Source organism: Hydra viridissima, unplaced genomic scaffold, assembly GCF_058129835.1.
Source record: "Hydra viridissima isolate aposymbiotic clone 2 unplaced genomic scaffold, HvirCarnegie_v1 scaffold_4, whole genome shotgun sequence".
Lineage (NCBI taxonomy): Eukaryota > Metazoa > Cnidaria > Hydrozoa > Anthoathecata > Hydridae > Hydra > Hydra viridissima.
Genome location: NW_028324303.1, coordinates 19,353,845 through 19,367,630, shown reverse-complemented (window position 1 = coordinate 19,367,630; position 13,786 = coordinate 19,353,845). Strand labels below are relative to the sequence as shown.

The 13,786-nt window shown below is 30.1% G+C and overlaps 1 protein-coding gene, 2 long non-coding RNA genes and 1 pseudogene across 4 annotated transcripts in view; 1 reads left to right on the top strand and 3 right to left on the bottom strand.

Annotated features, from left to right (window-relative positions):
- LOC149890339 (uncharacterized) overlaps window positions 1-13,786 on the top strand; it is a 210,980-nt gene that overhangs the window by 16,872 nt on the left and 180,322 nt on the right. The gene's annotated exons all lie outside the window — the stretch shown is intronic.
- Window positions 6,052-8,340, bottom strand: LOC149890363 (uncharacterized). Its single transcript, XM_090084016.1, has 2 exons — window positions 7,164-8,340; window positions 6,052-6,293 (listed from the first exon to the last, which is right to left on the bottom strand). The coding sequence occupies exons 1-2, from the start codon at window positions 8,338-8,340 to the stop codon at window positions 6,052-6,054; spliced, it is 1,419 nt and encodes a 472-aa protein (XP_089940142.1).
- Window positions 9,553-10,685, bottom strand: LOC149890362 (uncharacterized; annotated as a pseudogene). Its single transcript, XR_016451720.1, has 3 exons — window positions 10,562-10,685; window positions 10,342-10,365; window positions 9,553-10,055 (listed from the first exon to the last, which is right to left on the bottom strand). The product of XR_016451720.1 is annotated as an uncharacterized LOC149890362 (transcript).
- On the bottom strand, window positions 10,768-11,867 carry LOC149890361 (uncharacterized). Its single transcript, XR_016451721.1, has 5 exons — window positions 11,768-11,867; window positions 11,465-11,488; window positions 11,225-11,248; window positions 11,126-11,149; window positions 10,768-10,923 (listed from the first exon to the last, which is right to left on the bottom strand). It is a non-coding gene; the product is annotated as an uncharacterized LOC149890361 (long non-coding RNA).

The window sequence follows — 13,786 nt, the reverse complement described above, 5'->3', positions numbered from 1 at the left end:
AGGTTTAACAAGCATAACGTCTTCTGCATGCATTAAACACGGAAGTCCAAATTCTCTGACCATTTTACATCAGGCTGACAGTTAAGAGAGGGGTCGAAAACTAATATTGCGTCTATATTTTTTTATCAAATACAAAATTATACAAAAAGAAGGATTTCATTTGTCAGCTGAATTCTACCAATGCTTAACATAAAGTTATTAGAACTTTTATCGCTTTTCAACTTCAGTGGACAACTTCAAACATAGAGTTTTGATTAAATTCATTCAAAAAAAAGCAATATAAAATTTATTATTTTTTTATTTATAAAATGCAATCTACAATTCATTCTTTTTTTATTTATTATTTACTAAACTTTTACGGTGAATATTCTCAAATAGTTCTATTTAAAGCTGTAATTCTTTTGCTAAAGCAACATCTGCTAAACCTTAATAACCCTAAGCTTGAATCCCTAAGCTTGCTAAGTCATATAGCAAAGTGTTAACAACAATTTCCGGTTTCAGAAATCTTGTTGATTGTTTTGATGCTCCAATGGAAAGTTGTGTTAGTTTAATACAAATTTAAAACATGGATTAAAATAATCAAAAATTTTTTTATTGATAAGTTATTCATTTAAAAATCAAATGAACATTAAATGCGGAGACAATTTTGATTGAACTTAAAATTGAAATAAAAGATTAGCAAAAAAGGATTAGAAAAAGTTAAAATCAGAAAGTTCATTCATTTTATCTCAACTCGGACAATAATCGACATTCTTAAAGATATGATAAGGTTTAAAATTGTCTTCATAGATGCCGATGAAAATCAAAAGAATAAGTGCAAAAGTTAATTAAAAAGCGGAAACAGAACAAAAAAGAGCCGCTTGGATGCAGCTGAAAAACCCTAACTCAAAAACAAATCCTTTGACAGCAACAAAGAATCATACGGAAATAAGTCAATATTAAAACGAACATTGACGCTAGGCCAAAACGAAGAGGATCGGGCAAGAAATACACGGAGATAAGTCAATATTAAAACGAATATTGACACTAGGATAGAATCAAGAGAATCAGGGAAGAAATACATTGAGATAAGTCAATACTACTAGGAATTGCCGGTTCTGCGCCATTTTCATTTTTCACCATTATCCGACCACGAATATTTTTATTCTGATTATGGAAGCATTTTTTTTTTTTTTAAAGATTGCATTTTAAAAAATTGAGTTTTAAATATTTTTTAGTTTGTAATGTCCGTAAGAGAGAGTGTGTGAATTCCGTCGTGAAGGATGAATCTTTTATCGTCGTCGGCGTTGTATTCTTCGTCTTCTTTTCGTTTTTGGAGCAAGCTTTTATACATTTCTCTTTCTCTCCATTTCAGTTCTCTTAAAAAAATCTCAGGAGATTTTTCTAGGATTCTTAAAAAATTCGAAGGGTTTTCCGTGGATCCAAAGGATCTTAAAGAATCTAAAAGCTTACCTTCTTTACTGCGAAAGACATAAATTTCCATTCTTCCTGTTTCATTGTCAAATTTTTCAATGGAGAATATTTCTCGACAAGAGCTCATTTTTATTTTAGCAAGAAAAAAAATGTGCGTGCATTTTTACTCGTGCGCGATGAAGGCGTATTTTGTGTGCATTTTCACGCGTAAAACGAGCCTTCTGCCGGTGGAAAGGCTGGGCATGGAGTCCGCTTCTCCAAAATTTCTGTAAAAGGAGATGGTGGTGGTGGAGCCGATAGAAGCACCGGATTGGTACAGCAGTCCAGTCGACTTGTTGTTGAATGAGAATATGTTTGAACCGTTCCATGAGGACAAGTAAAAATCTTCCAATCCAGACGAGCAGAAGATGCACTTGCTGTCGTTATCGTATCCAACAAAGTGAGTGTAATTGCTTGCATTATAGGGTGTCCAAGGACTTAGTACAGAACCATTACCAGGAGGTAAATTTCCATCGTACATTCTGACTCTAGATTCCCACCAGTTTCCAGATCCACCAATGATGTGTGCTCTAATATATTTTAGAAAAACGCCATTTCCTTTTCCTGCAGAGTTTAGCAATACATATTCCGTTAGTCGTGTTAAAATATGTGAACGTCCTTGATTAAAGCTTGCAAAATGCTAAGAAGGTGGGATTGTGGTAAACGTGGATATGAAAGGTTGAATCCAGTAGGTAATTGCAGAAGCATTCTTGTTGTACAATTGTATGGCTAAACTTGATCTAAACGGCATATCGAGTGTAAGATATATTCTGATAAAAACATTTCAAGGGACGTTTGTTCCAGTTCCATTGATGGCTAACCATAATCTTCTTAGAACTCAAGGACCGTCAGAGTAAGTGAAAACTGTAACTGCATCAGGTAATCCTCCTGCCACAATTTGAGACTTTTGCCCTAAGGATGAAAAGCTTGAATTTGGAACGAGTCCAAAAAAGTTGGATTTTTGTGATGAAACATCCACGTAACTTTTTGTTGCAGCATCTCGCAAGTTTGTCGGATCAAGCAAATTGATCAACTTGTGCGAATTCAAATCCAAATCGGACGTGATGCTGCCTATTCCTTAAGATGCTTGAGTGTCCACGTAATTATTTGTGGCAGAGTCTGATGATAATGTGTGCTCGGCGAGATTTGTGAGTTGGTGTGACGTCATGTTAATTTCTGAGTAAATAATACTCGAGTACGCCACTCGAGTGTTCACGTAATTTTTTGTGGCGGCGTTGTGTAGAGTGGTTGGCTCAAAGTTGTTAAGGAACTTGTGGGAATTTAAATCCAAGTCTTCCGTGATCGTGCTTGACCCTTCTGTTTTTATGCGCATGCTTGAGCTTACGTCAATATAGTTTTTTGTGGCGGCATCGTGCAAGCCTGAAGGTTCGTTCACTTTGATCAATTTGTGAAAGTTTAAATCGAGGTCTGCCGTTCCCACTCCAGTTCCGCCTGACGAATGAGTGTCTACGTAGCTTTTAGTGGCAGCGTCATACAAGTTTGTCGGCCTGCCAAATTTATTATTTTGTGAGAGTTGAAATCCAGGACCTACGTGATCGTGCTGGATCCTTTTGTCCTTAAAAAAGTGTTGTTGGTTAGGTCTTGAGAATCATAAAAATATCTTCCCAATTCTGTTATGCCGAATTTGTCAATCATTTTTTATATATGCGCATTTTTTTAAAAATCTTTTGGATCTTAAAAAAAAATTTCCCTCATCATATTTTTTCAAGACGTAGAGGCACAAGTGACCGCAATAAGATGTGTCACCAAATTGAACTCTTTCACCAAAATGAACTTTTCTGTTAAAGACTGGACTTTTTAAGTAGTTTACGAGCTCAACGAGAGGTAGTTGGGCGTGAGAGTCAAAGCTGTATTTTTTATCACTGTCTTTGTACACACAGACCCAATAAAACCTATTTGTGCTCGAGTCTCCCGTGTTGACAATCCCGCATTCTTTTTTCCTTGTCTTTTTTGGCAATTCGTCTGTGACAAAAACCCCTCTAAAGTTGTTTATTTTTAGCTTTTTTGTCCCCTTTATCAAATGAAAGTTTGTAAGAGGCTCGTTCGGCAAGACAATTCCTTCGACATTGATCATATTTTTATTGACCATTGGTTTTATTTCTTTCTTTATTAATTTTATTTCTTTCTTCAATAATTTTATTTATTCTTCTACTTTCTTCTTTGATTTTATATACTTTTTTGCGAGCATACTCAAATACTTCATCTTTATCTTTTATAAGACCGCTTTTTTCAAGTTTAATAGAGTAACACTTTATTTCTAAATCTAAGCGACCATTTTCATAATAATGATCAATTGAGAAGCTAAAGCTAGTAGGCCAGAAATCATTTTTTTTAAAGATGTTTTATTGGTATTTGTAACTTTCGTAATTGGGTGTATTCTTATATTCTTCATCGTATTTATCAGTTTTAAGGTATTCTTCAATGAAATTTCAGTTAGAATCATCATCCTAACATGATCATTTTTATTATTTTCCATTCCCTTTTTTATATAAGAAGAAAACTTTTTTTAATTCGCTTGCGAATACCTGAAAATCCTTTTCTTTCTTTCTTCGATTTCTTTTTTCGAGCACTCTGTTTAAATGATCATATCATCATCAGATTCTATTTCTCTTAAATCTAAATCTTCGCCCATGATGCTACGAAAAGAAGGTGTATTTTTTGTGATTGTGACTTCGGGAAGTTTTACTTGTATGGATTCATTCTGCGCGCCGATAAAAACACCTTCAATTTTTAGAGAGGCGATTGTGAAGTACTTTTTTCGAATTAGAGCATGAAGGTTAACCGTTAAACGGTTAATAGGTTAACCTTAAACTTTAAAATTAACCTTAAAATTTTAAAGGTTAACCTTAACCCTTAAAATTAACCTTAAAATTTTAAAGGTTAACCTTAACCCTTAAAAACAACCTTATAATTTTAAAGGTTAACCTTAACCCTTAAAATTAACCTTGAATTTTTAAAGGTTAACCTTAACCCTTAAAATTAACCTTAAAGTTTTAGAGGTTAACCTTAACCTTTAAAATTAACCTTAGAAAATTAACCGAAGTATTCGGTTAACCATACAAAATAACTTTTTGTACGGTTAACCGAATATGAATTTTTTTTAAAGTGTATAAACTAGAAACAGTGTTGCAGTTTAAAGACGACAAAGTCTCATGCAGAGGTGGTGTTTAACCCCCCCCCCTCCCCCTTTTTTTTTAACTTGGCATCTATCTAGAAGAGAGAAGTTAAATGAATTTAATTTAATTTAATTATCTGTAAGAGAGAGTTTTTCTCTTTTCACTTTTACAATCAGTGCTTGTTTACTAATTGTGTTGAAAAGTTCTACATATATATATATTCAACTTCAACAAACTTCAAATTCAAATTGATCAAGTAAGAAATTTATTTATTTATTTAATTTTTTATTTATAATCACATTATGTTTGAGGGTATATTTAAGTGCGTCACCTTAAAACAGTAATTTCTAAAACATCTTTTTCAACTAAGCACTGAATTTCTTTCCAAATGATCGCTATGTTTTTTATCAATAAATTAAAATATTATTTGCGAGTACGAAAATCTTTCTTTTTGGCATTTTGGAAATTTTGTATTTTCATTTTTTTATGTGACCCTAGCAAAAAATTACTAATTAAGAATCATCAAATAAATATAGAAGAGAAACATTTCGATAACAATTTTTCATTAACTAATAAATATGTTTTTTTAAAACAGCAACTAAAGAACCGAAATGATTGATTTAGAAAATATACCATATATTTCAGAGATCCAAAAGTATTTTGGTTACTTATAATATTCTTGATTATTTGCAATAGCTATTTGTTAACATGTAACAGTTTTATGAATTTTTAAAAATATAGAGCTGAAATATTTTTATACAGAATATAAAATTTTTAAACTGTGTCAACAGTTTCACGAAACTACAAATAGGGAATTTACAACCTAGTCCGCCCCCCCCCCACTCCTCCCCCCTCCCGTCAAACAGATAATCTTTTTTACTTGCAAATATTATTTAATTGCTTTCTAGTTATTAATTTCTTTTATTACTTTCAGTTTCATCATCATCAATCATCATGCCAAAAAAATCAATGATTTGGGACTTTTTTACAAAAACTGATGATTCTCATGCTAAGTGTAATGAGTGTGGCGCAATCCTTGTTTCAAAGAATGGCTCAAAAAAACAATAAGTATTTTGAAATAAAAAATGTAATTAAGTTTTTTCTTTGCTTTTAGTGAATGTTTTAATTTTTCAATACCATTAATGAATAAAATTAAATCATTTTTAACAATAGACACCACGTGAAGGTAAGCCAAAGCCGTCTATCAAGAAAAATTTGCAAGCCATAAAACTTGCTGTACCATATTTGCAAGCTACAAAACTTGTGATACTCATTTTGCAAGCCATAAAACTTGCTATACCATAATTGCAAGCTACAAAACTTGCGGTACCCATTTTGCAAGCCATAAAACTTGCTGTACCATATTTGCAAGTTACAAAACTTGCGGTACCCATTTTGCATACCATAATTAATAATAAGCCATACATTTTTATGAAATGCATATAAGTTAATTTTATTTAAATCAAGAAAATGTTAATTCTCCAGTTATAACATCAGCAACAAGCTGGATTTTTTTCATCTTATAATCAACAGCTTCAATATCAGTTTCATCTTGCTTCCAGTAAGAAATAGTGTAAATTATATCCTGTTGTCTCTTGTTTACTTTTTCTACTCTTCCATCATAAATAACTGTTTTTGAATCATTAGCAACATACCATTCATGAAAAAATTTTCTTCCGACAATTCTTTCAGACATAACATCATCTAAATCATCAAGTTGTTTGACAGATAAGTGTTTATACAAATTTATAATTTCGCTTGTAGTTAATACACGCAGCTCATGCTCCAAATTCCTTTTTTGTTTTTCATCCATTTTTTGTCGTTTAGATGCTTCTCTATCAGCAATCTTTGCTCGAATTTCACAGTGTAATAGTCGAGTTCTAATTCTATTTTTACGCGCCATGCAAATAGACCACTTAACTACTTTTTCTCTAGACAACTCCTCAAGATTATCAAGGTAATCTATAGTTCTATTCTTTTTGGATCTTAATTTGCTAGATATGTAACTAATTGTTGCATTAGGGCATCGTCCTTTGAAATCTCTAAACATACCAATTAACTCTTCACTATCAACATTGTGAAGCCTTGCACTAGCTGTCTCCTTCTTAAGTTCTTCTGTAATAGTATGGGAGAAATATCTCTTATATTAACGTGTCAAAACATCCTTTACTGCATTAAGACAAGCAGAAGTCATTTCAAGAACTTGGTCATCAATGCAGTGGCGTATCTAGGGTAAAGCAGGCAGGGCACGTGCCATGGGCGCCAGCCTGAAAGGGGCGCAAAAGAGGCTTGGTTGCGATACAATAAGCGAGATTTATATAAAATAAATTAAGAAATAATATATCATATAAAATAAATATATTATATAAAATAAAGTTTGTGTCATCATTTATTAAAAAATTTTAATTAAGCACTTTATGTGGGGGAAGAGGGGCGCGAGATCGGTGTTTGCCCCAGGCGCTATTTACCCTAGGTACGCCACTGCATCAATGGGGACTAAGGTTGAAATAGGTTTCAAAACATGCGGGTCAAGCATTGTCCCAAAATAATCCATCTTTCTACAAAATAATGTACCTGGATCTGATATGCAACAAGTAATTTCCTTCAAAACATTTTCTACCACTTGGATTCCAGTGACATGATCACAACTTGCATTACCAGCTGATACATAAAACTTAGTCATCCAGGGTCCACTGAGAAGTTTACTAAACAGCGCAAGCACTCCCATTTGTTTTATAGCAGTTGTGTTACAAAATGCTTCTCGCAGAATCGGTTGTAAACTGAAACATTTTACTGTTCCAGTGGTCAGATAATGTAGAAAATCAGCATAGTGTTTCATAAAAATGAAACAAGTATGAAAAAGAATGTGCAAACGGTTTCCACGATACCGTGGAATAATACCTCGAGGTAGTTTTTTATTGTCTAAAAAATTTACAAAACCTTGTGGATCACCTTTGCCATCCTTAAACCTCATTTTGTTAATTGCTAACACAATTTTGACTGCCATACAATCATTTCCAAACAATTTGCAACGTTCAAGTTCTAGAGATTTCAAAACTTCACAATATGAAATGGCAATTGTGTCTAGAGGGTGCCAATGGCAGTTGAGCTCATTTAAATTCTTCCCCCATGTTTTAAAAACTTTGGTAATAGTAAGATGGTTAACTGAGACTCTGTCAGACATTGTGTTGGAAATATTTGATATAATTGAACTACGACATTCATTAAAGGGATGCGAGTGAAAATCTGAAAAAATAAAAGCTAAATGATCAACTGCTCCACATATATGGCTTTCATAATCAACAGCTGTTCCACAAGGTAACTGGTCCAGAGCAATAACATGACAGTTGTTTTCAGATGTGAGATAAACAGTGTTGATATGAACACCCTCTTGTGTTGTTGCATCAAATCCAAGAGTAAGATGAGAATTACTCATAGCCCATTCTGCTGCTTGCAGTTCTGCTATACTGCCAAGCTCACGAGCCATTTGCTCAATAGTTGAACGATGAGGAATATCAGTAAAGTTAATTCCCAAATATTGCCCAACTTTTGCAATTAGAAATGGAATATTACCTGTTGGAACAATTGCTAATAACATGCCATAAATTATCATTTTCATTTGTAATGGGTAACTTTTATTATCTTCTGACATATATTCTGACATATCGTTTTCTGACATATCGTTTTCTAATTGAGCGATAACCTTTTTGCTTGCCTTACTATCAGTATTATGTTTTAGTTTTATCTGCATTAAGTTTTGTGTTTCTTTTACTTGTGATGCCTTTTATTTTGCTTTAAGATTGTGAATTAACCTACTGTAATGATAAGTTTTAATTTGTTTTTTTAGTTCCCTAACTTCCATCCTCAAAGCTTTAATAATATCTTCTTTTCTTTTGATGCTTTGCCTGAATACTTTTAACTTATATGGCATGCTATTATATTTTGAATTAACTTTTGTTATTTTTCTCCTGTGTTCTCTAGTCGAGCTCGCTAACTGAGAAGATAAATATGATAACCTTTTAAGGAGTTTTCCTTTCTTAGGGGTTACTTCTTCTCTGGATGTAAGCTTTCTTGTTTCATTTAAATCTAAGGATTTTACAGACAAGGGTTAACTGTTGACTAGAGGTAAAATTGAAATATCTTCATGAAGTGACAGAGCAGAAGACCCTGAAACAGTTGTCGATGAAGTACTCTGATTAGGATGTATTTCCTGGCTCATTGGCACGCTCTGTGGATAATAAGTAATAGTTTGATTACAAAAATCATCAAACTTTGAACAATCCCTTGCATAATTGCAAGTAAATTTTTTGGCAACGTTAAGAACATTATAGAGTTGACGTTTACTAATAACTCATTAAATAACTCATTCACTTGTTTAAGAGTTTTACTAACTGACTCACCGTTATTAGTAAATGACAAGATTACATGTCCATTTTTACAGTGTGTAAATATTTCATTGTGCAAATTGAAGTTTCCAGCTAAATAGTATTTCACTGCATCTGCAAACACATATCCACTATTTTTTGGACCCATAATTCCTTTAAAAGAGTAAAATTGAAAAGTTGATATATTTTAATTTTAATTAAATTTCATAAAAAGTAATGCACTAATATATTATAAATTGTTAACAATTGATAATACAACATAAAAATAAAATTTTTTAAAAGAATTTACTTATAAAATATTATACATACCTAATACAAAGAAGTACTTGTTCAACTATGGTCCGACTAATACTTAAATTTGAATAATGCAAATCACTTTTTTAGGAACTATGAATATAAACCCAACTATTTTAAGAAAAATTTTTTTTTACAAAAGCCAAATAAACATTTTTAATCAACTAAAATAAGAAAACTAAAAAAGTACGCAAAAGACTATACACATTTAATAACACTTAACATTTGAAATGGCATTCATAAATTAAAACTTGTATCTAATATAGGCTATAAAGTTCTTATTTGCATTTGAAAATGCTAATTATTGATGAGTACCACAAATTTATTTTATCTCAAACAATATTGAAAATATGGAAAATATTTATTGCAACTACTACACTTGTTAATTGTTAAAATTCTTTTTTATAATTATTTTGGCAAAAAACTTAGGTGAAAATAAAAAAATATCAAGAATAATTTAATGTAAAAATTGGGACAATAAGAAATACAAATTAACTAATATTGTATATTATTGAAGATAAAGGAATGGTGGCACCATGTTAACTTTTTAATTCTTTATATTGAAGTTAACATAATGGCTGCCACCATTCCGCCTATGTCGACCTCTTCTGCCTCTTTCTGCATTACCTCTGCTGCTGTCCCCAGCACTCCTGTTTGGGGGGATGATAAGGCCATCTAAAAAGAGGATCATCTTTGCCCCCAAACCGGATCCAACGTAAATATGATTTGTTGCTGGTGGGTCCAGGATGCTGGGTCCTGTAAACTCTGTAGGCTTCATATGTAAGCTCTAAATGCAAATAAATAATAATTATATTAGTAACAACTGGCATTATGTAACACTTAATACAAATTTTTTACTTGTTAAAGTTTATCTAAATGTATAAAATTATTGACTAAAATCACTGAAAGGTAAACAAATTTTTAATAAGAGTAAAAATTTTAATACTGCTAGTGATTTTCCTTTTATGAGAATTCAAATGAGAGCACAATATAAATGTAATAAACAGTGTATATTAATAGGAATAATAAAAATTTGATAACCATTCAGATACATTTTTAATACATAAATTTACCAGCAGAAGGTTGAGCAGGTGGAACTAAAGCCATAAAAAGTTGTCATTTAAAGATATTGCAATTGCTGAGAAATGTGCACACATATTAAAAAGTAATAGTTTTTTGACATACCAGTTGTTGCAAATGAACATGAAACTAAGATTAAAAAGTTGCAATAAGAAAAATTGCAATTGATAAAAAATGCATGCACAATTAGAAGGTAAAATTTTTAAAACTCACCAATCGTAGAATATGTACACGGTCCTAAGGTTAAAAAGTTGTAATAAAAAATTAATACAGCAAATGATGAATAATGGATACGCATATTAACAAATAATATTATTTAGACATACCACTTGATGTAGAGGACGATGAAGCTAAGGTAAAAAAAAGTTTAAAAAAGAAAAATATAGCAATTGATAAAAAAGGCATACACAAATAGAAAGTAAAAGTTTTAAAACTTACCAATCGTACTAGATGAAGATGGTCCTAAGGTTAAAAAGTTGTAATAAAAAATTAATATAGCAAATGATGACAAATGGATACACATATTAAAAAGTAATATTATTTAGACATACCACTTGATGCAGAGGACAACGAAACTAAGGTAAAAAAGTTGTAATAAAAAACAAATATTGCAATTGATGAAAAATGATTACAGATATTAGAAAGTAAAGTATTTAAAATATACCAATAGTAGCAGATGAGGATGTTCCTGAGGTTAATAAGTTTTAATAGAAAATAAATATTGCAATTGTTGAGAAATACATACACATATTAAAAGGTAATAGTTTTTTAACTTACCACTTGTTGTAGTTAAAGTTGGAACTAAGGTTAAAAGATTGTTATAAAAAATAAATATTGTATTTGATAAGAAATGCATAACAGATTTTTAGAACTTACCAACTGTAACAGATGAAGATGGTTCTAAAGTTAAAAAAGGTGTAAGACTCCGCATAAAAAAAAAAAAGAAGAAGTTTAGCATTAAACATATTCACAGAATAAAAATTACTGGTTTTCAAAATCACTAACTATAGCAAGTAATGAAAGGAGAACTAAACAAAATATGAGTTAAACCTAGACACACATGTTTAAACGTTTGTTATTATGATTCATAACAAAAGTTATAATATACAAACTTACCAATGGTAGACCTTGTCGATTCAACTAAAGGTAACAAAAAAATTGTACAATAAAAAATAACACCTTGTAATTGTCAATAGTAAGTTCAAAAAATAACAACTAAAAAATTAAAATATAAAGATTATATGTATATAAACAATAAGCTAACATTCAGAATGGGTATATACTTATGTAAACAATAAACATATATAAATTAATGTACATCAATAAAAAGGTATAGACAATATTAATTATATCTTATATTTAAAAAAAACCCTTAGAAACATTGAGTTAATGGAAAAATGTTATGGGAACTATACCAACAAAATCTCAAGAAATCGTTAATAATAGTGCTATAATCTAAACAAGAAGCAAATATTAGACATGTTTGTATAATTATTTAATTAATATTTAAAGGATGAAGTAGTATACAACAGAAAAATGATAAAAGAAGATGAATGTAATTTTTATATCATTTTTCTACTAAACACTAAAAAATATGTTTGTTAAGAATAAATCAATATAAATTTGATTTGTAGACTTCTATAGAAATTAGAAGGAAAGAAGCAAATTATACATCTCATAAAATAATTTATTCTTAACAAAGTATTTGTTATTACACAAATAGGTTTTTAAAATTTTTTGTGTAATAACAAATACTTTGTTAAGAATAAATTATTTTATGAGAAGTATAATTTGCTTCTTTTCACAGATTAATAATTTGCTATCATTTCACAGATTCATTAAAACATCATATAAGTATAAATAAAATTTTTATACTTATATGATATTTTAATGAATCTGTGAAATGATACTTTTATCTATCAATAAAATCAAAGCAGTTTTAATCTAATATTATTAGATTTATGTATTACTAATACATTTTTAATAATCCGTATTTAATAATACAGTTTTAATCTAATAATATTAGATTAAAACTGCTTTGATTTTTAATTATTTAACTATTTTTAAAACAATAACATAAATTTAAAAACCATATTTTTTTTGTTTATCTTAGTAAGATAATCTTAAGTATAAAGACTTTATACTTAAGATTATCTTATTAAGATAAACAAAAAAAATAAGGTTTTTACATTTATGTTATTGTTTTAAAAATAGTTAGCAATAATATAATTATGAAAAAAAAAATTGCTTACTATCTGGTAAAGAATCTATATATTTTTGAATCTCTTTATTTTCCATTTTTACTGTTATCTAATAACAAAAATAATAAGAAAAAAAAAAAAGTTTTTCTAAGAACTGGCCCCCCTATCCACCCCCGTATTTTTATAGTTCGCTGTTACCGAAAAAAATTCATAAAAACAGAAATAAGGTACCAAAAGTGCTGTTCTTAGTTATATATCTGCTCCCATTTTTTTTTGGCTGAAATATGGCAGGCAAAAAGAAAATACATTTAGAAAATAGAATTAATAATAAAAAAAGCGGGCTTAACATTTCTTCAATACGAAATTAATGTGAGAACATCGACTAAATTTTCATGAAAAATTGTAAGCAAAAAAATTCATAAAAAAGTTAAGCAACCATATTTTAAAAAAATATAAGAATCAAGCTTGACCTTTCTTCTTTCAAAAAATCTTCTATGTTTATATGTGTTTCTATAAAGAAATACCTCAAAAAACGTTTGCCTAAGGCTACATAAAAAATGTGGTATTTATAGAATAACACATAGTAAATTATCTGCTCCCATTTTTTTTTTTGTTGAAAATTGGCATGTGCTTAGAAAATGCATGTAGAAAGTTAAATCAATAATAAAAAAGCGGGCTCGACATTTCTTCTACTATAAATTAATGTGAGAACATATAGTATATATAATGTGACATATAGCAATAACACATAGTATATATAATGTGAGAACATATAGTATATATAATGTGAGAAGTAATTGGGAAAGAATGTGAACTGATGTCGCTCATAAACTTTTTTACAAAATTGTCTTTTTAGTTTGCCATACCCTTAAGTTTTTTTAATGTTTAACCTTACCCCTGTTTATTCTATACTTACCCCACTTAAATTTTCATTTACCCATTTACAGTACTGGTGCGCTGGGCAAAATTTTGAATGACGATGAATTTTTCTTTTCCCTACAGTCAATGGTTAACTTCGGCTTCGTATCAACTTTATTGCTACAGCCACGTTGAGACAGAATAGGTAAAAATTTGTAAAGTTAGACAAATTAAATGTATGATAATAACAAATAACAGTAACATCGCTACTTTCTTGCTGTTTTATTAGTACCTGCTGTTGTTCGTACATACATACATACATACATACATACATACATACATACATACATACATACATACATACATACATACATACATA